Below are 24,159 nucleotides of genomic sequence, written 5' to 3' on the forward strand. Positions count from 1 at the left end.
TATTCAATAGGCCCCGTTCGGCGCGAGACAAACCCAAGGGATGGGTTTAAAAAAAAAAAAAGTTTATTACTTACCCAAATCCCCGCGCTGCGGCAACGTCTTTTTTCCTTTACCAAGATGGCCGTCGGGATCTTCACCCACGATGCACCGCGGGTCTTCTCCCATGGTGCACTGTGGGCTCTGTGCGGTCCATTGCCGATTCCAGCCTCCTGATTGGCTGGAATCGGCACACGTGACGGGGCGGAGCTACGAGGGCCAGCTCTCCGGCACGAGCGGCCCCATTCACCAGGGAGAAGACCGGACTGCGCAAGCGCGTCTAAAAACGCCAGAAGACAGCGAATTTAGACGGATCCATGGCGACGGGGACGCTAGCAACGGAGCTGGTAAGTGAATAACTTCTGTATGGCTCATAATTAATGCACGATGTATATTACAAAGTGCATTAATATGGCCATACAGAAGTGCTGAACCCCACTTGATTTCACGAGACAACCCCTTTAAGGACCATTTACACGGGATGATAATTGCTCAAAATCAATTCAAACCAACTAAAATGAGCGATAATCGTCCTGTGTAAATTGGAAAGAAAAGGTTTATTATTTGTTCACTCCTCGTTATTGCTGACTTTCAATCAGCATAAAAAACATTGCTGGATCGTGGGCTTCTTGCTGCTGGTAAGCACTCCCAGTTCAGTGCTTCACATAGAGAAGCCCACGATCCAGTGGTGGTCTCTGCCTGTCTAAACGCTCTGTACGACACTAACGACCTTAGCGGTGACCTCCGCGCTTGTGCAGTAGTCTGGACGGCTGCCATCCCATCAAAATGGGACATTATGATTCTTTCACAAGGACAGAATCTGTCTGTGCTAGCAACCACTGAACAACGAGCATGCCGGTCAGTGCTCATTACCTTCGTGTACAAAGGCCGCCTATTGTTAACATGATTGTTTGCCCCCATACAGCTGCCATTGCTCAACTGCACGTCTTCCCATTTACGTGGGGAGATACGCAAGCAGCGAGCATTTTTATGCTCGCATAAACGAGCCAATCAGCTAATGGAACAATTTGTTTGCTTGTTCATTGGCTGATTGTTGATTCCTTTCCATGACCCGATTGTTGGTTAATTTGAACATTTTGAGGGACTCTTGGTCCCAATAATTAGCCCGTATAGAAGGACCATATGCCTCCAAGCCAGTATATTTTGTGTTTTTGCTTGCTATATTTTAGGCCCTTAATGGGGCATTCCAGTGATTCAAGGTGAAAAGTATATGCTCCATTAGGCATGTAATTTTGCAATATAATGTTAGAACTTATTTTACAAAGCTGCTGAAGATATTGCTTTTCTTTTGCCCCCACACCCAGCTTAGTTTTCTATTGGTATCCAATGGTTACAACTTGTATACTTCGCTGTTTTACTGGGCAGACATGCTCAGTGCCTTAAAATTCTGTAATGATGGCACAGTTTGTACAGTCCTGAATGGGCACGCATAAGTAACAGGTGATGGGGCGTTGTGGGAGATGTAGTTTTTGCACTCACTAGCAGCCATTTTCAATAACAAGGTGAATATCTGAAGCTGGCTGTAAAGCAGCGATGGTGCAGGTCAGCAAAAAAACAGGTACTGAAGTTCGGTTAAGGCCCATTTAGACACAACGCTTATCGCTCAAAATTCATCCAAACGATGGCCTTTGAGCGATAATCGTTGTGTCTAAATCCTACCATCGTTTGCTTTTGTGCTGAATGATTTATTTCATGTGAGCATTAAAAATCCATTGTTCGTGATAGCAGGGTCCACATGCCGAGTTCTCCGTGGGCACTGCTGATGACATTGTTATCAGCCAGCAGCCCGCAGCAGAACAAAAGACATGTATTTAAAGAAAAAAACACCTGCTGCTCAGTAAATACATCTCCTGGCAGCTCATTAACCTGCAAATGATGTTAATTAGCTGCTAATGGACATTAGTGCCCATTAATAGCTATGCAAAATGATCACTCAAAGCTGTCACTCAGACTATCTTTTGAGCGAATCTTGAGTGATCATCTTTGCGTGTAAATGGGGCATTAGACTATTTTGATGAGCATTTGGAATAATTTCAAGAAATGGAAACATTAGGGAAATTTTGCCCAGTCTCCACAATACTCCTTAAGAGTGTTAGTCTTTTGTGTGAAGCCTCAATGGGACTTCACTTTGAGCCAAAATCCAGTTACCAGTGTTGGCCAATGAAGAACACAATAAAGTACACAAAACAGGCGGATGGATAGAATGGAGTCTGGCTGGGAGTGGTCTAGTTCTGTTATTTTAAATTATTTGATGCTACACCGGTTGTTCATCAGCATTCAGGTGCTGTCCACCAGTCAACATACAGAATAACAAACAAAAGATAAATAAGGTATGCCTGTATTATTGTAGGAACCTAGCACAAAAGCTTAGTTAATGGAGAGTTTCTTAGCGTACGCTATTATGCGTGCCTCTTACTGAGTCTGTATACCGTCTCAAGGCCATATTCTACGAAGAAAGTAGAGAGTCGATACGTAGAATACTTTACACTAGCCAAGTGATACAGGCATAACATCTAATAAAGCCTGTATGTTTGGTTAGTTTACCTTGGGAAATGCACGAACGCAAATCTACTGTAAGTGAAAACACCTAAATACGAATATACTCTATCAGGAGAAATTAGTTTTGCCCATAATTTTATTTCACACATAATGTTTTTTTATCTGGTGGTCTTCTATGGTAATGATTTACCAAAATAATAAATATAGTAAAATTGGACTTGTGACATCTCTAACATTTGGAGCCAAGGTAATTCCGCTTATTCTGAGACTTTTACTCATTATCTAAATTATTTAAATTGATTTTGATTTTTTTGCCTTTTATCATTGTTTTTGTGTATTACTTGTATTCATATTTTTATAGCCCATTACTGTTTTTTCATTCTGATAATTTTTGCCCTTTTTTCTCTTTCGATATCTCTAGTTGATTTTGTCCTTTTTGGCTCATTTCTTAATCTAATGGAAATTGGCGTTGGAAGTTAAACATGCATTGTCTCATACTGGCTAGACTTTGACCGCTTGGTCTAAAAATGAAATTCTAATACTCCTTCTGAGATCTCGCTGAACTCTATGTATCTGAACATGAAATGTAATGAAGTGATATAGTTCATACTTACTGTATATTTGCATCACATGACTAGACGGCTGTAAACATGGCTTTTTTTCTTTCTTTTTTCAGCTTTAACGCTGAGCCCTTTACTGTCACTGCTACTGCCTATGCAAAGATCTGAACTGTATAATAATCTTTTAGTCACTCAAGGCAACTCAGTCTCAACAATCCAAGAGTTTGAGGTTCCAAGCCACAGGATAAAGAACCTCTGAGATAGATGAGACAGCTTAGGCCTTTTTATATAACTACGTATGATTTGTGGGGATTGTAGCTCAGAAATTGGTTTATGTTTCCAGTTTTCTTGAAAACGTTTTTATCTCTCTTTAATATTTTCATCTTTCTCAAGATTGGGAAAGGTGACCACTACCAAACTTTTTGGGACCTGCATTTACCGCAAGTGACTTACATGGACATGAATGATTTACACTGCTTGCAAGATGTCCTTGCAGCATTCTTTCCCTCTTCGTTGTCGTAGATTTAGCTTCCTGCATGGTATGAGTTGTCTTTTTAAGTCTTGATGGAGACTTTACTTCTCCTCCCTTCCCTCCATTACTTTCTTAACAGAGACAGTCCGAGCCATGACCCATGTGATTAATCAAGGGATGGCAATGTACTGGGGGACATCGCGTTGGAGCTCTATGGAAATAATGGTAATTGTATTTCTTACATTTTCATGTATTTTTCACCAAATGTATTGATGATCCTGTGTACCAGCTTAAAGAGAATCTGTGAGTTACTTTGAACCCTGTAAGCTAAATTTATGGGCTTAAAGTAGCTGAGAAACTGAGTCAGAGTATAAGTTTTATACATTCACTTTCCTCCCGTTTCCCCAATGTCAGCGCTGACTGCATGGCAGTGGTGAGGGTTTGATTGCTGGCAGGGAAGGTAAGTATAAAACTTACATCCCCAGACTCAGTGGATCAGTCACTTTTAGCCCATAAGCTTAGCTTATATGGATGAAAGTAGCTAATAGAGTTTTTTTCCAGTTACTTAAGCTGTGACCAGCCTCACATTTCCCCTGTAGCATTATGTGGAGACCATTCAAATGAATAACGTTCTATGTAACAAATTGATGGGCAATGTACACCAAAGTAGAAGTTTCTACTACTTGGCAGCTTTCCCCACCGACTCATAAAGGGGAGTCCTGAGTGAAAGGCGTTTCTTTGTGTCCTTAGTCCTCAACCCCATTATATGATATGTTCATTCACTCAAATGTGCATGTTAGCCTCTCTGACGGTACAATCGCTGTGCAATGGCCAAATACATCTGTGGTGATAAAACTGGAGGCTCAATCGTGTAAATCAAACACAGTTGAATATTTCATCCTCTGTTAGTTGAGCCCTTCATGCACAGAAGATAAAAATCACCATCAAAAATCTATTGTGCATTGGATACTTTAAAGGGGGTTTATGAGAACCCTGAACATTGGTGGCAGTGGAGGCACATGGATGTTGAGGTTTTTCTTTTTTAATAACTTATCTCCTTCTCCCCCCGATGCTGCTGTCATCCTTCAGTCTCCATTTACATAGGTTGCAGTGGTGATGTGGGTTGTTTATCGACGTGATTGCTGCAGTCAATGGGAGGCCAGCAGGGACGTTATCCCGTAAACTTGCCTCGGGGCTTCTACATTAGAAGCAAACGAGATGGGTTTATAGAGATGCCACTAGGCCTTCTGGCCAGGTGACATCATCTGTCAGATCCTGCAGTGCCGGAACAATGTTTCCGCGTGGTGAGTGTATTTCTTTCATATAGTTTTGGGCATGGGGAGTCTGAAACTATATGAAAGAGAGAACTTGGAAAACCCCTTTAAGTTTTGAACACATGTCGGTCAAGTTCTGGCACAGTAGTTAGGCCAATCTACAACAGGCCTATGAGCTTCAACATTGACATTGATCAGTGAAAACGGAACAATTTCCAATGCCTTCAAAAGTGAGCATTCACATTTTTATTGGATTTAGCAAAAGCAATTCTGAGGTTTGAACACTGACTGAATCCAAATTAACTTCTGTGTCTCAACCCATCATAAAGGGAAAGGGACTTGTTATTTGTATAGCGCCAACTTATTCTGCAGCACTTTCAGGTAATTTATTTATTTCCCCCCACCCCCAGCTGGGTACTCATTTTACCGACCTCAAAAGGATGGAAGGCTGAGTGAACCTTGAGCCGGCTACCTGAATGTGGGGATTGAACTCGCAACCTTCAGGTCATGAGCAAGAGCTTACAATGGCATACTGCTGCCTTAACACCCTGCGTCACATGTATGTTAACACAATGTATGGGACAAAGGAAGAAAGTTTGAGGCTGCAGAGTTACGCTACATAGAATTTGTTTGCTGTATGTTAAAGGGATTGTCCAGTTACTGAACAACATTGCCCTTCTAGCTCCAACTGTGTTAACCCTTTCCAATCCATTTATTTTTTCTCACCCATTCTCCCCAGCTCCAAATAATGGGGACCAGTGCACAAGTGTATCTGCACCCGATGTGTCTGCCGATCGGGTGCAGATGCACTCCTGCACTGCAGTGTCGGGCCTGCCCCGACATTGGAGCTGTGGAGGAAAATGATGATGTCGGGGCAGGCCCGACATTGGATTGGAAAGGGTTAAAATAATGAAAAGAGAAGTACTTACCACACATCTGCCTTGGTTATCTTATGGTCTTTCTCCATTGTACTACCGGTGTTTGCTGTTATTGATGATATCATCGGAAGTCACCCAATTTTTTTTTTTTCATTTATGCTGACAGAAAAAAAATTGCGTAGGTAGACATAGCCTATAATTAAATCCATTAGTTTTACACAATAAATCATGGAGAGAAAAAAAGCACACGATGATTGTCTTCTGAACATATAACTGGGCTGTTCAGATTGTAAGACATTAGACTGAAGATGAGCTTTTGACTAAAAATAAAATGCTCATATTAGTAGCAACTATAAACAGAACAGAAAAAACCCTTTTGATGGTAAGTTGTGTGGACGGGATCTGTTTGCAGCTAGAAGCTCACAGAGGTATTACAGCTTAATTATTTTTTGAGTTGAACGAGCATTTAGCCATACCACAGAGCAGGGAATAGGAAAACTCAATCTGCACAGTGTATATGACTGCATTCTCTGGCCATGTGCATGCTCACTGTACTGTGTATTTTCCCATTGTTCTCCGTTCACCTTCTGCACATATTACACAGGTCTCTGCGATTTTAAATATAATTTAACCTTATCATTTCTAGGAGAAAGTCAATGCAATGACATTCCGAAATTGTACTTCATCTTCTCTCAGTAAAATGATTGTATAATACACAGTGGCATACAAAGTAGAAATCGGGCCCAGCAGCAAAAACTTAAATGGGGCCCCCATTATGGTGACCAATTTCTACTAATTATCTTGGTTTTTGCAAAGTATCAGCTAGACACCTCTGGAGACTAAGGGCTCTTTCACACAAGCCCTGTTTGAGCGCTCAGGTAGCCACGCTAAAACAGCTTGGCTATCTGAGCGTTAAATCGCATGAACGCATGGCAGCCGTGAGCATGTTGCAGCTGCTATTGGAGAGATTAGCTCCCCCTCCCTCTGCCAGCTGGCTCCCATAGGAGTCTGTCGGAGCCACTGGCGGTGCGCTGTCAAAAGATAGGACATGTCCTATCTTTTGAGGTGAGAAATCTCTGTGTCAAAAAAGTGCACCTATTGTGCTATCTTTTGATGTGTGATTTTCTCGACGCGTCAAAAAAACGCTCATCTGTAAGAAAGAATTCTTTTAGATTAGATTTTTTTGATGCACTTAATCAGCACTCGTGTGAAAGAGCCCTAAGTGTCTCCTTTTTGTTACTGAGCATGTTCATCTATGTGCTTCCGTTTACTGGGAGTTTCCAACTTTGATGTCAAGCGGGTCCCACCTTCCTCATCAGATCGAGTATCCGGATGTATGACAGGGTAGGGGAGTTCCAGCCAATCATTGGCAGGGGAGAGTGGAATAGCGTTGGTATTGGTGGAAGAATATACCGGGGTCCTGCCTTTTTGTGTGATAACTGTGCTGACAAGCCGGCCGGCACAATATTGGCCTTGATATCCTCTGCGGACGCCAGGGAGGCTAACAGCAGTGGGTTTTTTTTAGCACAGATTGGCTGCTTTTTGGCCTTTCGCATGAATTTCTTGTTTAATAATTCTCCCCGGTACTGAGGAGGGGGTTCCCACTTGGTTCATATGGAGCTTAGAGCAGTTTTTCATCTGCATATAGGTGTATCGCATGATGCTATTCGTCGTATATATGATTGTGACCATATATTTCAAGCAGTTTCCTATACTGAGGAGGGAGTTGAGGTCTCCATTGTGCGCTTCCACAGCTGATTTCAGAAGATGCTGTGCTCCCTCTCACCTCTGACGTCTGCACGCTCTCGGCGCTTCCTTCATCAGGTGATGCAGAAATGACTGGCGGCGCTGCGCTCCTTAGAGGCGCCTGGTGCAGGGAGCGCAAAAACCTTAGGGTTGCAAATGATTTTGAGTCAAAACCTGCTTTGGATGTGGAAATGCTGTGGAATCTATAGAGGAGTTTTTGACCACAGAAATTCTGCAGCATTTCCCCTACTTGTAAACATACCCTTAAATCAATTCTGCACCTTCTTGTTGGCTAACAATGCTGTTCCTCTTTGGAGAAAGGTCCTGCATATGTTTTCATTGCCCAGCAGCAAAAGGGATGGTGCATTCAGAGCTGGGGTCTCCTCTCCACAAGGGCCTCATACCAGTCCCATGGTCCGCCTCTATGGTCCATATGCCCTTGAAAATACTATACTTGTGGTAAAACAGTTTTGCTATTATATCGCCATCTAGTGGTTGGTTAAAATACTATCCTCTGCACACATGTATTAAAAGTTATGTATTTTTAAGCTGTTTCTCCTGATTTATATGCATGCTCATCTCTTGTAGGAAGCTTACTCAGTAGCTCGACAATTCAATTTGATTCCTCCAATCTGTGAGCAAGCTGAGTATCACATGTTTCAAAGAGAAAAAGTTGAAGTTCAACTCCCAGAACTGTTTCATAAAATTGGTAAGTTGCCATCTCTAAAATAAGTTCTATAAGACTCTTTATATCAAATGCAGTGTTTCCTGTAAGCCTTTGTGGCTAGTAAGCGGGGAACTTGGGGACCAGTGCGTCTTTTGTTTTGTTTTTTTAAATTGGGTGATCCAAAATGTCAACAAATGAAAATCCCTGTATAGCGCTGGCTTGTCATAATTAGAGTGGTTAATGAGTTTATGGTAATTTCCCTAGGGTTAAGGGCAAAGAAGGAATTATTGTCTGCAACCCTGGTGACCTACGGCATTTGTGGAGTTATGTGCAACCCTTGTGGTCAAAGGCAGTAAAGGGGTTAAAATGAGCATCTCTTGTGGCCCGAAGCAGAGTCAACCCGGTCAATGTTGCATGCTTGCTGTCCAATAGGTTACTTGCCTCTTCAGTTTTCAGCATTGTCCTTGTAGCTGGACCACTGAGACAAGAATGGACAGAAACTCCCCCATTTCACATAGACTTTCTATGGTCCCCCTCTTTTACACATAGTGCTCCCCATCCCCCTTCTGTTAAACAAATTGCTCTTCTCTCTCACACAGACCGCTTCCCATGCTCCCAATTTTCTCACAGTCTTCTACCCATTCCCTCATGTGTTACAGACCTTTCTCCTTACCGCCTCCTCTTTCACAACTGCTTCCATGGTCTCCTCTTCTCCCATGGATTGCTCCCCTTCTCTCTCGCAGACTGCTCGCCACCCCCACACAAACGGTTTCCATGGTGCCTTATATTTCACAGAATAACCTCCTCTGGTCTGGGGTCTGTACTTGGGAATAGCTTGGTTCTGGCTTTAGGTAGGACACTTGAAGAGGAAAACTGCAGCGCTTCAGATGAATGTTTAACAGCAAAAAAACTTTTATTCCAACAGTTTAAAAACTTAGTGCACTTACTGGTGACCGGTTTACGGGACATCACCAGACCTTCGGGACGGGTAACATCACCTGCGGCGCCACAGTGAGTTTGTTTCTTTTAAATAGTTTTGGGTCCCCCATGGCTAAAACTATGTAAAAGTAATAACACTAGAGATGAGCGAACGTACTCGGTAAGGGCGATTTCGCAATCGAGCACCGCGATTTTCGAGTACTTCACTACTCGGGTGAAAAGTACTCGGGTGCGCTGTGGGTGAGTGGGGGGTTGCAGAGGGGAGTGGGGGGTAGCAGCGGGGAACAGGGGGGAGCCCTCTCTCTCTCCCTCTCCCCCCCCCCCCACTGCCCGCTGCAGCCCCCCGCTCACCCACAGCGCACCCGAGTACTTTTCACCCGAGTAGTGAAGTACTCGAAAATCGCGGTGCTCGATTGCGAAATCGCCCTTACCGAGTACGTTCGCTCATCTCTAAATGACACCTTTAGATCACTAGTTTTTTGTAGGGGTTTTTTTTCGTCTTCCTCCATTGTTTAGATTTGCTCTAAGGTATTACTATTGGATGCATGCAGCCTTGGTAGGTGGAATGTGAATTTGTGGGGAATATAGCAACTACCCAGTGTGCTATGGACTATGCTGTGACTAAATTTCATTTGTTTGGGCTAAAAACGTGGAAGGGGCGTCCAGCTTTTTAGTTTTTATTGTATTATAACAAAATAAATGAACAGTATAACAAAAGTATTTGCACATGATCATATACACATATTGCAACTAAGAAATATGGGACAATAAAAAGGGTACAGGTGGTAGTATGCGAAATATCAATATTGTATCTAGAGATATCATTATATCTGTAGAAAAAAAATACACATACAAGGATTTCAATATCAAGAGAAGTCTTCGATATAAAAACTTTTGCTGCTCCATCCGGAAAGTTAAAAACTAAAAAGCACAAACGAGTGTCACTTCAGAAAGCATACACTCTTATCAATAGCAAAATGGTAGGGATGTTCCAAGTATGAAGGTCTTCGGAAATCTATGTAGCAAAGGTGAATAATTCCATTTCACTGCAGTATCTAGTGACTTAGTGAGGTTAATTCGTAGGTAGGATAGATAATGATATCTGGTTCGAAACTGTAAATTGAGTTCAATTAACGTTTATGTGGGACAGGGCACATTACAGAGCAGGATGTCTGACTTTGTAGTATTAACTCGAAGTCTGGAGAGCGCACCATATTTGGCTTAACAGGTCCAAACAGTTGGGCAATGAAGTGAGGGGTTTAATAAAACATGAGAATTAAATAATTGGCAAAGAGGTTGGCTTTGTATGTTTTATCGCCGATGGTGACCCTTAATATATTGGGGTTATGCGTAATGGTAAAGGCCAAGGGCTCATTCGCAAGAGCAAATGAGGCGAGGAAAGTGAGCGGCCTCTGAGCATGCCCCGAATTGTATTAAATCGGGCTGGTTTAGATGAGGAGAGCTTAAGAGAAGCTGTAGGATTACTGTATAAAAATTGCATTGCCTTTAAAAATGGGCCACAAATGCTTGATTTTTCCCCAACCCCATACAAATACTGCCAAGAGAGGCTGTCAGTTGTCTGCTCAATATCTAGAGCAAGCAGGAAAAAAATAGTGTTAGTGGTGTTGGTCCAGTGTATAATATTGAATAGCTTTCGGACATTGTTTGAAGCTTGTCGGCCAGGTATAAATCCTACTTGTTCAGAACTAATCAGGTACGGGAGTAATCGATTTATCCTAGCAGCAAAAACCAAGGTAAAAAACTTTCAAATAAGTATTTAAAAGAGAGATAGGAATAATTGGAAAGCAAAGTAGGATCCTTTTGCGGTTTGGGAATAACTGAAATTGTTGCTGAGAGCATCTCTGGGGCTAATGTGTGGCCTTGAAGTATGGTCTTATAAAGGTCTAATTAATGTGGCTTTAACAACTAGTTAAAGTTTTTATAATGAAGTGCTGTAAAGCCATTGGGTCCTGGTGCCTTTCCACTCTTCAATGATTTAATGGCATATTCTAATTCCTCTGTGGAAATTGGTTTATTTAAGGCAGCTGTTGAGACTAGGAAGTAGTGTGCTAGGGAAGTGCTCATGGAGAAGTTATGGATTGTGCGTGGAGTGGAATGTAATAATTGGTAAAACTACCTCATATATGCCTCATATATTTGGGTTCTCTGCTCTACTGCAAGCATTTTATCAGGTTTATTGGCAAAGCGGTATAAGGAAGCCTGCGTCCACCCCAAGGCCCGCGATAAGTAAGTAACTTACATTCTTTTATGGCATGTGATGGATATCTAGAAGGCTGCCGTTGATTAGCAAGCTCTAATTTAGCTAACTTATATTCAAGATCTCAATGCACATTACTCCTTTCTGGCTTTAGACGTGATGCCTCCCTTGTTAATATTCCTCAAATCACTGCTTGATGGGCTGCCTAATTATTTATGGGCCTATTTTCGGCAGAATTATTATGGCCATGAAGACTTCATGGCGGAAATAAAGATAAGACAAGAGAGACTCGTTGAGTCTCCACTTCTCAGAAGTAAAGTTCATTGGCAGCAAGTCTGTTAAAACAATATCGTGATCAGACCAAGAGCAGAAATGATGAGAGTATAGCATTGGGGATAGCAGATGAGTGGACGCAAAGGTCCAGTCTATTGTAGTACAATGTTTATGCATTGGAAATAAATATATGTATAACCCTTACTTCACCTGTTATAATCACACCAACAATCAGGAATTTGCATGGAGGCAAGCCTTGTACAAACTTCACATTTAAATTTGGAGGGTACGTGATCAGCCAATGGGAGAAGGCAATCTAAGAAGTCATTATGAGTAAAATTAAAGTCTCAGCACAATATCAGTGAATGATATTGTAGGCTCCCAAGGATTGTGGATACTTGGGCAAAAAATGGGTGGAATGTACATTTGGAGCATAAGAATTGACAAGGCATAGAGTATTACCAAATAAGCAGGCCAAAAGGATAGGTAGTGGCCCTGGGAGTTTCAGATCACTGCTGTAACTTCAAGTGTAAAAGACCTCTTAAGAGATATAGAAACTCCCCTGCTTTTGTAGTGGTAAGGGGAATGAAAAACAGTGGGGTATTGATTATGAAAATTTTTGGGGAGGACCTTTCCATTAAGTGCGAATCCTGAGTACAAATTCTATCCAACTTAAGTTAAGTGTGTTGTAGAAATGCCTTCCTTCTTTTCATCAGTAAATTAAAACCCCTTACATTGTGAGACAAAACGTTTACACAAGTCTTACTGGAGAGGGACCCACGGAGCTGCCCCACGTGAAGTAACAAAACGAGGATCGGCACCCTGGTAAAAAAAAACAAAACAGCTCAATGCTAAAGTTATAACATTCAGATGGTGGTACCCAACCAAGATAACTATTCGAAAAACTGGGAGTAGTAGCATATATAAAACAATCCACCCCAGAGCCTAGGAATGTCGAGGGTGTTAAAACATAACAGCAGTAGGCCCGTGGTTAGGCCTGATTCCTAAATTCTCTGGAGTATATAACTGAAAATGTGGGCAAATAATGTTAACAAGGAAAAAAATTTGGTTCAAATAAACAGTCTTCCAGAAGCATCTGCAGAGATTGCAAGTCTAGGTATGATCAGGCTGGGTCAGAAAGGTTGGCTGATCAAGATGTAGCAGATCTATGACATCAAGCACTGGTCCAGACATGAGCACAATGAGAGAACCTTGGGTGGAGATAGGAGTGTCTGTCTGGATTCCCTCTCTGCGAAGCCTATCATATTCCTCTGAGAGTGATTTGACTGTGTAAGCCTTATTAATAATTTGGCAGGGCAAGGAGAATGGTAAACCCTATTGGTAACGGATTGCCGTCTTTTGTAGCGCCAAAGTGATGGGCTGCAAATAACACTGTTAAAGTAGCTGGAGCAAAGTCAGTAAATAGTTAAACAGTGCTAGTCATGCCTGGGAGAGCTTGGAGTCCGCTAGCAGCGGACAATAATTGGTCTTTAGCTTCCGGATAGTGCAGTTTAAGTATTCTATCTCCTGGTATGTCTGGACTACTTTGGTTTGCATTCTAAATAAACTGTGTCAGCTTGAGGTAGGAGGGCCTGGAACAGATTGATTGCCATTTTTTTAACGCTGTAATGAACTCAGGGAGACCACCTATGCAAATATTGGCTGTATGATGGCGGTTTTCAGCATCTCCAAGTTGGAGCTTTAGTTGTTCTATAAGTTTATCAGTATTATTCAGAAATGTGTTATCATCAAGGGCATCAATAATCTCATCCAGCTTCCTTTCCACTTCTGAAAATCTATTCCCCGGATCATGGATTTGTTTTTTTACTGTAGATACCTCCTTAGTAAGTTTCATATGAAAGAAAGCATTAATGCTGTTGAGTAGAGTCGTTGGATTAAAAATTGCAGGAGCTGTACGTTCCAGGAAGTCTTGGTTCTGGGTCGTAGCGTGATGGTGCTGCAGAAATGCCTAAGGGCTCAGTCACATGGGCGCCGATCCGCCCGTGTTTCTGCACGATAAGACGGCCGCACCGCGTGTGGACGACACTCTGCATGACCGGCTTCATTGCCGGCCATGTGTTCTATCTTCCGGCCGGTGCGGAGAATCGTCTGCACCTGCAGTGCGGCCGTCTTATCGTACAGAGGCACGGGTGGATCAGCGCCTGTGTGACTGAGCGCTGATGAGCATTTGTCATCCTCTCTGGAAGGTTGAGTTGATGCTCTAAACAGGGCTGATGGGGTGCTACTGGATATATTGGCGGCCTCGCCGTAGGACTAGTAAGAACAAACTAGCATGATTGTAGATGGGTAGATTAGGCAGCCAGAAAAAATGGAATAGAATTCCAAACTGCATCTAAAGAAAGGACTCTTTAACCACGGGCAAGGCGTAGTATTTTAGTAAAACATTGGAGGCGTAATATATTGTTTTCTCTTCAAGTACAGGAGGTCCGGATGAACAAAGTGAAGGGCCTGTTTTGTAAAGCGGTGATGTCTTTATAGCTTATGTGGGCGCACAATATAAAAAGATGCAGTAAAAAATGTCAGACCCTGAGCAAGCACTGAGGGGCAGCAAATACTGCAATATCCTGAGCAGTTGTATAAGAAATGTAGTTCAGAATATAGATACGGTATATTCCAGAAAAACAAAGGCACTAGTCCCTCTGGAGTAGTGTATGAAAAATATTAGTATCCTCAGACGAAAGGAAGAAAACCCCAGGATTGAGGTGGGTAAGGGGGGCTCTGAAAAATGAGAACTCGGCCCTTTTATATGTGTTAGAAGATTGTCTTCTGTACAGTACCCCTTTATAATGTTCAGAAGGCTTGCAGACCTCCACAAAAGGGGTCCAGAAAAATTAGGGCTATACTCTGAAAAGGTGTGGAGGTATAAGATGTCTGACTTACCAGTTTCTGGTGTCCTCTGGAGAGAGTCCTTGTTATGTGGCCGCTGGTGAAGTCCATGCAAGCTCACTCTATACATCACCTGATGTATAGAGTCCCAATCATGGTGGGCGATCACTGCCATGCCATCCAACTCAGTACTCCTGCAAAGATGATCCCTGTCAAGAGCTGAAGAGGGCGTGGCACCCTCCAAAAGCCTGATCCAGATTTCAGCAGGTGTCCCATACAATTTATGGCGGACACACCAGGTTGTAGATGAATTAGCTAGCAGATGCCAGCTGGCAGGGGATTTACATGTCTTGCTCTGTCTTTTGTGCTGAGAGCTAGCTTGGGAAGTCACAGATGGTGTGGATAACCACTGTCCTGGTTGCAATCGATGGCCATAGCGAGTGGTCCAGGGTGGATGGGCAACAGCCAGGAAGTTTGGTAGCAGATGTCCAAGTAATAGCACACAGGACTAGGAGTGAGTCCAGGAGTGGATCAAGGATGTGAGTTGCAATCCAACTTTTTAAAATGTTGGAATAAAATATACTTTTTGTTTTAAAACATTCATCTGGAGGGCTAGTTTTCCTCTTCATGTGTCCTATCTAGCTGTACCTACTACCAACATTATGTTGTACTCCACACATCATTAATGCTGCGATTATGGTGAGCTGTATTCCCTATATTTATATGGTTTGTGAAGTACATCTGAACTGGGAACTTTATTTGTTTAGGGGATCTGTTCTGGTGTCATTAGGAGACCAGAGGTCCTGCTTTATCTCCTAGGCTTTCGTATCCAATATGAATCTCTGTAGAATTACATTACATCTCACAGTCCTGACTCACTTACTGGATACAGGAGATAATGCAGGACACTCCATCTCCTAAAGTACTGTCATGAGCAGCCCACAACAAGGGCTTCTGTTCCAAATGATAGAAAATGTAGTAGTTTAACTCATCAAAGTCTGCAACTATATAATGATCCTCTTATCCACCATTGACACAGTAGAATTTCAAGTAGATCTGCTTTAGTTCTTCATTGGGATTTTTATTCTCTACACTTCCAGGTGTTGGCGCTATGACGTGGTCACCGCTTGCTTGTGGAATAGTATCAGGAAAATATGATGGTGGAATTCCGCCGTATTCTAGAGCATCACTCAAGGTCAGTATGGAAAATTTGTAGTCCCTAACTAATAGATTAGTCAAAACTAATGTATAGTAGACTCTCTAAGAGAGTTGGGTGACCACCTCCTTGGGAGTTGTAATGCTAACCATATTCTTTTGAGGCTGTGCTTTGCCAAAAACGGATATAACAATATTGTCTTAAAGGCAACTTAACAGAAGAGGGTGACCAAAGACAAAGTTGTAGAAAGTCTTTTAATCACATGGGATAAAGACCTTTGTAGTAGACTTGAATTTAAATATCCTGGCCAAAGCAGTTTGGCATGTTGGTGCCACCACAAGCCCCTGGGGCAAATATCCATACAACACTGCTCCTAACTGACTCAAATGCTTTCATTTTACTCAAATTGCTGCTTTATTCATTTTTGTTTAAAGGGGTTGTCCCAACTGGACATACTCTTAACTAAACAAAGCTGCCCCGGCAATTAGGTAATCACTACAGGTGTGAATTTTAAAACCCCAGATAGTAATACATAGAACCCATTGTAACTAATAGGCATCCATGTATTAAATGTTTATACTAGATAAACCAGGGTCGAAGCCACCATTTACAGCCGTTTTATGCTCTGGCTAACAGAGGTAGGGTGGATTCAAAATATTGAAATGCCCACTTTGTTTTCCATGTATCCTAATAGTCAACTATATAATATTTTTATTTTTGAGTTCCTGTTCATTTACTTTGCTCTGAAAAACTTTTCCTTTGGTTTCATAAAGGGTTATCAGTGGTTAAAAGACAAGATCTTAAGTGAAGAAGGACGCCGACAGCAAGCAAAACTGAAAGAGCTTCAGGCCATCGCAGAGCGCCTGGGCTGTACCCTTCCGCAGTTAGCCATCGGTCAGTACATAATGTATGAATACAGCTTCATAAAGTTTGGGGGTCTTTCACTTGTTCTTAAATAGGGCTTTCATAAACATGTTTGACTAGGAAGATCAGTTCTGTAGAATTTAAGGCTTTTGGAATAGCGTTGGAAATTTCCAAGTATAGGCCTTTTAGCAGACCTTAATCAAGCAGTGAGGTTTTCTCCTTGATGGGGATGGAGGTATGGGGGAGTATTTTATTGTTTTTTTTTTTACCCTTCAGACCTTTAACTGTCAGAAATGTCTTTTGCAGCCTGGTGTCTGAGGAATGAAGGTGTCAGTTCAGTCTTGTTAGGGGCATCAAATGCTGACCAACTACTGGAGAATATTGGAGCAATACAGGTTTGTATATATACTAAATATAATGAAAAATGGGACTGCTTAATACATTAACCCCTTGATTACACAACCATTTTTAATTTTTTCCTCACAGCTTTCAAAAAATTATAACTTTATTTTTCTGTCGACCCATCTCTCTGACGGTTTATTGTCTTGTGGGATGAGTTTTTTTTTTTCAGTGACACCATTTAGTTTACCATATGCTATACTGAAAAACTTTCAAAACTTTTTAAGTAGGGTGAAATGGAAAAAACAAATTTGCGTTCACAATGACATGATAACTTTATTCTGCGGTCCAGTACGATTACGGTAGCACCAACTTTCTATAGTTTTATTTTTTAAAAGCAGTACAATAAAAAAAAACAAAAAACTTTCCGTTAATAGGAATGTAAAACTGTAGTTTCTATTGGTACCATTTTTGGTTCATACAACTTTTGGATTGCTTTTTATTCCTTTTTTATTTGGAGATGAGGTGACCAAAAAAACACATTTCTGGCATTGTGTTTCTCTTTCTGACCATTTTCACCATGCAGGATAAAGAATATATTTTAATAGATCAGACTTTTACAAATGTGACCATACCAATTTAGTAAAAATGGGTAAAGAGTTGTTTTTTTATTTTAAGCTTAGTATTTTTATTGTAATAGTTAAAAAGAAATCTTTAACTTATTCTTACTTTTGTCAGTCCCCATAGGGGGCTTGAGCTTATGTTCATTTGATCGCTAGAACATTTTGCAAAACTTCAGTATTGCTGTATTTTGTTCTCAGGGTTATAGCGATTAGATTAAAGAGTCTCACTAAAAGAAAGAAAGGCCCTTTTGATGGGCTGACTCTGGTATGTCTAGCAGAGCCTTATATACCTGAATGAGCTGAGCCACAATACTAAACTCCACAATGGAGGCACTGTTTCTGATGCATGGAAACAAAAACCACCCTTTTTTCTATTCTTGTATTGTACGGTGCAAAAGTTTTAAGAAAGCATAGAAAAAATGCTGCAAAGTAAGAAGACTTTCAAAATTAGAAGTGTTAGCGTTTTTTAATTGACCAAAAAACTATTAAGTGAATGAACAAAAGAGAAATGGAAATCAAACCACATCAATTCTTCTTGATACACTTGTACACAGTTTGTAAAGGAACTGAGCAGGGAGAGTTTTTTTTTAAAAATATCTTGGAGAACTAACCACGATCTTCTGTGGATGTCAGCTTGCTCAAATCCTTCTGTCTCTTCATGTAATCCCAGACAGACTGGATGATGCTGAGATCAGAGGTGTGTGGGGCCGTATCATCACTTCCAGGACTCCATGTTCTTCTTTACTCTGAAAATGGTTCTTAATGTCATTGGCTGTTTGTTTGGGGTTGTTGTCCTGCTGCAGAATAAATTTGGAGTCAATAAGACTCCTATTTTTGAAAAACATTTTTTACTTTGCAGAATTTTTTCCACATCTGCCAAAAAGGTTTCCACAGTACTGTACAATCCCCACAATCCCTTTCTAATAAACAGGATGTTAGTGAATCAAAGGCATCCAAAGAAGTAAATTTATTTTTTAATGAAATGGAGACCCTCTGATGTGTGTCCTATGTACTGTTGTGGATAAAATATGGTTATATGAGATTTCCAAATCATTGCATTTTTTTTACGTTTATTTACTTTTCACACAGTGTCTCAACTTTTTTGGAATTGGAGTTGTATGTTGTGCAGTAGACACAATGAGGCAGACTGATAGGTGTTTGAATTACCAGCACATATATTGCCCCCACCAGGTCATCAAATTTCACTTTAGGGGCTTATACATAATTTACACATTTTTCATATGTCATTAGGATTCTTGGTTTCTTATTGTGTAGTTTTTATGTTTGTTTTTTTTTTCTGTTTTGGTTTTCTCCTTTTTTTGTATTTCAGTCTTTATTCCAGCACAGAGAAGTGTAAAACGTTCTCCGCTTTTCATCTGGGACTTTTTTTTTTAATGTTTCGAATCTACTATTTATACCACTCTGTTCCCCATCCTTTCTCGTTGCAGGTCCTTCCAAAGTTATCCTCGTCTATAATTCATGAGATTGATAGCATTTTGGGCAACAAGCCATATAGCAAAAAAGACTATCGGTCCTAATTTCGGATGCATCAGTAACGGACTGTCACAGCTCTGCTTTGGTTCTTCGACTTGCCTGCTTTAAGCTTTACTGAATCCAAGTGGAGTGTGGTTGCATCCAAGAAAATAACATTTTCCAAATACTGTCAGGAAACTGTTAAAGTATTAATGTGAGAAACCATACGCTTAATGTATACAAATCTACGCTAACTTCTGTAACCGCACAATAACGTAATCACAGGATGAGCGCTGTTTGTGGTAATGGAAAAAAAACTTCATCACGTTTTCTGTTCAGTGTGTCCATCTTTGTGAACTCAGGCTTAATTTCAGTATTTCCTCAACTGTTGGTAATGGTACCTCAGTGCATTACTCTGGTTTTCTATGTTGCGTAAAATAATTACACTCCAATTTCTTAATGTCTTTTAAGAACTGGAAAAATTTTTTTCGATGTCCTTAATTCTGCTTTACAATTAAATCCTTTACCTCATTTAGGATTATTAAAAAATTATATTTTTTATCTTCAGTCTTATTTTATTTTATTTTTTCCCCCTTTATTTTACTCCTCCTTTTTTATCGCACCAGTGACCTCTCGTACACGTCTTACACATGTTTTTTGTTTTTTTTCAAGATTTAAGTTGTGTTACTTTATTTCATTGCATCTCAGTTAGGGATGAGCATTTTGAAAATCTAGCTGCATTTTATTGCTAAAACAGAACTGTATTATATCCTGGTAGGTTGGGGCTACACAGCGAGTTCATATGCTCAGCCGTTACACTCATAGAAACGCATTGCACACGTGGTCCTCAACTTGGCACCAAAGTGACGCCAGATTGTGCTAAAATGTCCAACTTGTTTAACGCTCTGGTTCAAAACGAGTCATGTGACACTGTATTGCCATAAAAATCAATCATAAGTGTTGCCTATCCATTAAAATTGAGTTATAGAGTGACTATGGGTGGGTGGGGGGTGCATTGCATGAAACTGGACAAGGCACATCTAAAATCGCAGGGTAGCATCAACCTTAGAAGAAGGTATCCATATCGTTTTGAAGCCTTTGACATATCCAGTGGCTGTAATTTGCTCATTTCTGATATACACTCCTAGCCATTTTTGCATATCTATGTAGCGCCGCAGCATTGTAGACTTGAATTTCCTGTTGTCGTGTATGCAGTATATTCCCGCACAAACAGTAAAAATTTCCTCCAGAGACTACCAAAAGATGCTTAGATGACAAGTAGATTTGTAGTTTGTTTCCAACACCAGTGAAAGACAACATTTTGTAGACTGATCCCTTTAATTTGGCAGCATTGAGCTTTTAACTAAAAAAGTTGGCATTGTTGCTCATAGCAATCAATTGCAGTGCAACTTTAATTTTTTCCCAAGCCAGGGTAAATAATGAAAACTGAGCTCTGATTGGTTGCTTTGGGCAATAAGGCTGATTTTTAAAAAAAATTTTTTTATATATATGGGTCCAAGGTTTCAGCATCCGATACATGGTGATGTTTTATATATTAATTTGAATGGCTGGTGTTATAATACTCCATTTCTGCAGGGTGAATGTATGTCTGGAAGATCATTTTCCCTGGAGACCATGGCTGGACTGGAGGCAGACTCGTGGCATTCAGCTGACTATGTGGTTGGCTATTTTTGGAGAAGAGTTGTACAGGGTTTTGAAAGCTAGGCTACCTTCTTCCAGAAATAGTGCCACACATGTACGTGGGTCGTGTCTGGTATTGCAACCAACCCAACTCGGCTCCACTGAACTGGATTCAGCTAAGCTGCAATGCGGCACACAGCCTGTAAACAAGTCTAGTGCAGCTTTTTAATTTAATTTAATTTTTTCAAGAAAGCTGCCATGTTTGTTTTAATCCTCTTTTAGTATTACACTTGTAGTCCACATTGACAGAGGTCATACAGCTAGGTGTATGTTTTTACAAAGTATTTACCGTCTTACTGTAGAATGATGCTGCAGAAAGTGGAGTGCTCGAAGGTTTGTAGTTGTTGTATTTTGTAGATTTAGGGGAATATCTGTCTGTTTTGGGTTCTTTTCTGAGAAAAGATCCAAAATGTACAATAGTAATTGAAAGCACCAAGAACAATTAACTTGTTTTTTATCACTCACTTACCTTAATTCTTGCTCCTTGTTTTATTATTTTAGTCTTTTTTTATTTGACTCTCTTTGCTCTTTTCATTCAGTCTTTGAGGCTTTGTATACTTCATATTTGAAGTGAACATGTCAGGTGACTTCTGCTGCCCTATCTAAAAGTAGAATATGCTAGAATGGTGTGCCCCATCTTAATATATATATATATATATATATATATATTTATATATATATATATATATATATATATATATATATATATATATATATATATATATATATATATATATATATATATATATATAAAAATATATATATATATATAAAAATATATATATATATGACGAAGGCCCTTACTGACTCACTCACTGACTGACTCGCCAAAAGTTCTCCAACTTCCCGATGTCGTAGAAACATGAATTTTGGCACAAGCATCTCCAAAATAGTAAAAGTAATTGGATCCCAACTCGATTATTCAATTTTAGCGCAAAAGAATTGGCGTCAAAATTTAACGTACATAATCTAAATCTCTCACTTCCCAATGTCATAGAAACTTAAAATTTGGCACGAGCATTGATTGTCATAAATAGGAAATGCTAATGGGTCCCAACTCGATTATTCAATTCTATGCGCAAAAGAATTAGCGTCCAAATTTTACGTGTGGAATGTAATTTTCTCACTTTCCGGTGTCATAGAAATGGGAAATTTGGCACGAGCATTGATTATGTCATAAATAGGAAAAGCTAATGGGTCCCAACTCCATTATTCTATTCTATGCGCAAAAGAATTAGCGTCCAAATTTTATGTGCGGAATGTCATTTTCTCACTTTCCGGTGTCATAGAAACGGGAAATTTGGCACGAGCATTGATTATGTCATAAATAGGAAAAGCTAATGGGTCCCAACTCCATTATTCAATTCTATGCGCAAAAGAATTAGCGTCCAAATTTTACGTGCGGAATGTAATTTTCTCACTTTCCGGTGTCATAGAAACGTGAAATTTGGCACAAGCATTGATTGTGTCATAAATATGAAAAGTTAATGGGTCCCAACTCGATTATTCAATTCTAAGCGCAAAAGAATTAGTGTCCAAATTTTATGTACGTAATCTAATTCTCTCACTTCCTGATGTCATTTTATATAAAGGAAACGTCGCATGGTTGCCTCCACGTGGGGTTTCCTGGGTAACGCAGAGAACTATGCAAAATGGTGAACATATGTTTTTCCTCAGTATCTCTAAAGTAACCACGACTTCATAAGATTTTCCGTGTGAACACCAGATAAACACCAGTACCAAATTAACTCGGGCGAAGCCGGGTATATCAGCTAGTATATATACATATATATATAATGCTAGGCAGCCAAAATCAATCCAGGCCTGTCTAGCAATCTCAAACCCTACAAAGTTATTTATTAGTTTGGCGGATTCCATAATGTATTACTGTGACAGTTTTTTTAGCTTCAGTTTTAAAATTATTTTTCGCCATCAGTGCAACCACCATTACAGTCGCCTTATCCTATCTCTCTGAAATGGGTTTCCTGTAAAATATTTGTGTAGCTCCTCTTTGGTTTCTGCAGGTTTTAGATATATATTTTTGACACTCTGTTCAGGAGATGTAGCAAAGCCCAGAGAGAAATTCTAGCTCACAACATTGTATCATATCGATCACGAGAACAATTATTTTTATTTACTGTTATTTTTATATAGGCGTCATCTTAGAGCAAACTCCTTTAAAAACGTGGCCCTTGGGGCAATCGGGTCATTGCCTCACATCCTTCTCCCGATAAGTAGCCGACTTGGTCAGCGAAAGCTGTGGCCAGCTAGGTATTTTCCCTGCAGGAAGAATTTAGTGTTATGTGGTGTCCATTGAAATTAATAACCATCCTTGTAATACAAAAACTGCTCAAGTCTGCCACAATATGAATCACTCATACAAAGTCCCTCCTCGTTCTGGCTTTTAGGGGGGATCTCTCTCCATGCTGTTCCTATGCCTTACAAGGGCATATGGACTGGGATTGTTTTCTCTTTCTTAAATTTCTGATTACTTTTACTACTCCTGAAATATTAATGTAATGATATTAGCATCCAGGTGCATAAAAAGAAAACTGCTACAGATGTGCCCACCCTTACTTTGGCTTGAATTTTCTTAAGCAGTCAATTTTCTCATGCTAAAAACAAATGATGCGTTTTTATACCCTCCGGTGAAATAAGTATATGTTAAATATATACAAGTTTACCATGGATAGATGGCATGCATTGGAGGCGTTCCCATAGCCATCTAGTAAAAATGTATATGGTAAGAGTATACTTTTTTTTTTCTTCTGAGCCTGTGTTTATGGACGGTCGACAGATGGCATCCATTGCACATGTGCGTCTTTTCTCTTCTCACTTTGCAACACATTTCTTTAGATATTTCGAGTTAAGTACAAGGTAAAGCGTACCTTATTTTTCTAATGACTTTTCAGAATAAGCTGCTGTGTGTGCATGAGGAATAAGACTATATCTGGCCGTTAAATTTCTTGTAGCCTGAATTTATCCCCACTTTTTCCCCTCTGCAGACTGTGTGTCTGATTTTCATTTCTCCCACAACTGGTAGGAGGAGCCTGCTTATTATGATCTGTTCTGTTCTGTACACAGAGATGTGCAAATTTAGCTGTTAGTCTGTAAAATACACTGATGTAACATCATCATGTAGGATAGCACACTGCAACACTGAGCAGTGTACTGGTAAATAAATAGCTCACCATTAGCTCTACCAGCATGTTTGAGTGTATCTCTGCTTCTCTCCACTGACTCATTCCCCTCCTATACTTCCTTTTCTCTATCTTGCTGGCTCCAAAAACAGTGATAACCTCATGATAACAGGTAGTACACAGCTACCGTGTTTCCCTGGAAATAAGACACTGACATATAAATTTTTGCCCCTAAAGAGGCAGTGTGTCTTATTTTCGGGAGGTTTCACCTAGCAGCCGGCATTCAGGTCCTTCATGCTGGTCTCCGTCGCTGCTGCAGGCCGACTAGCATTTCTTCCTGATAGCGGGGTTTGAATACCCCGCTGGCAGCGTGCTAATGTTCAGATTGGTTATTCGAGCGCCATGTCAGCCAGTCAGAGTCGGCACTGGATAA

The 24,159-nt window shown here is 40.4% G+C and overlaps 1 protein-coding gene across 7 annotated transcripts in view; it reads left to right on the plus strand.

Annotated features, from left to right (window-relative positions):
- KCNAB2 (potassium voltage-gated channel subfamily A regulatory beta subunit 2) overlaps nt 1–19,439 on the plus strand; it is a 198,788-nt gene extending 179,349 nt beyond the window's left edge. For all 7 annotated transcript variants that reach the window (XM_066607305.1, XM_066607304.1, XM_066607307.1 and 4 more), the window contains 6 exons: nt 3,728–3,813; nt 8,075–8,195; nt 15,531–15,625; nt 16,360–16,480; nt 16,757–16,845; nt 18,861–19,439. In XM_066607305.1, the coding sequence (XP_066463402.1) occupies nt 3,728–3,813; nt 8,075–8,195; nt 15,531–15,625; nt 16,360–16,480; nt 16,757–16,845; nt 18,861–18,950 (602 nt within the window). In that variant the 3' untranslated portion in view covers nt 18,951–19,439. The remainder of the gene's footprint in view (nt 1–3,727; nt 3,814–8,074; nt 8,196–15,530; nt 15,626–16,359; nt 16,481–16,756; nt 16,846–18,860) is intronic.
- The last annotated feature ends 4,720 nt before the right edge of the window (nt 19,440–24,159 follow it).

This window comes from Eleutherodactylus coqui, chromosome 6 (genome assembly GCF_035609145.1).
Source record: "Eleutherodactylus coqui strain aEleCoq1 chromosome 6, aEleCoq1.hap1, whole genome shotgun sequence".
Taxonomy (NCBI): domain Eukaryota; kingdom Metazoa; phylum Chordata; class Amphibia; order Anura; family Eleutherodactylidae; genus Eleutherodactylus; species Eleutherodactylus coqui.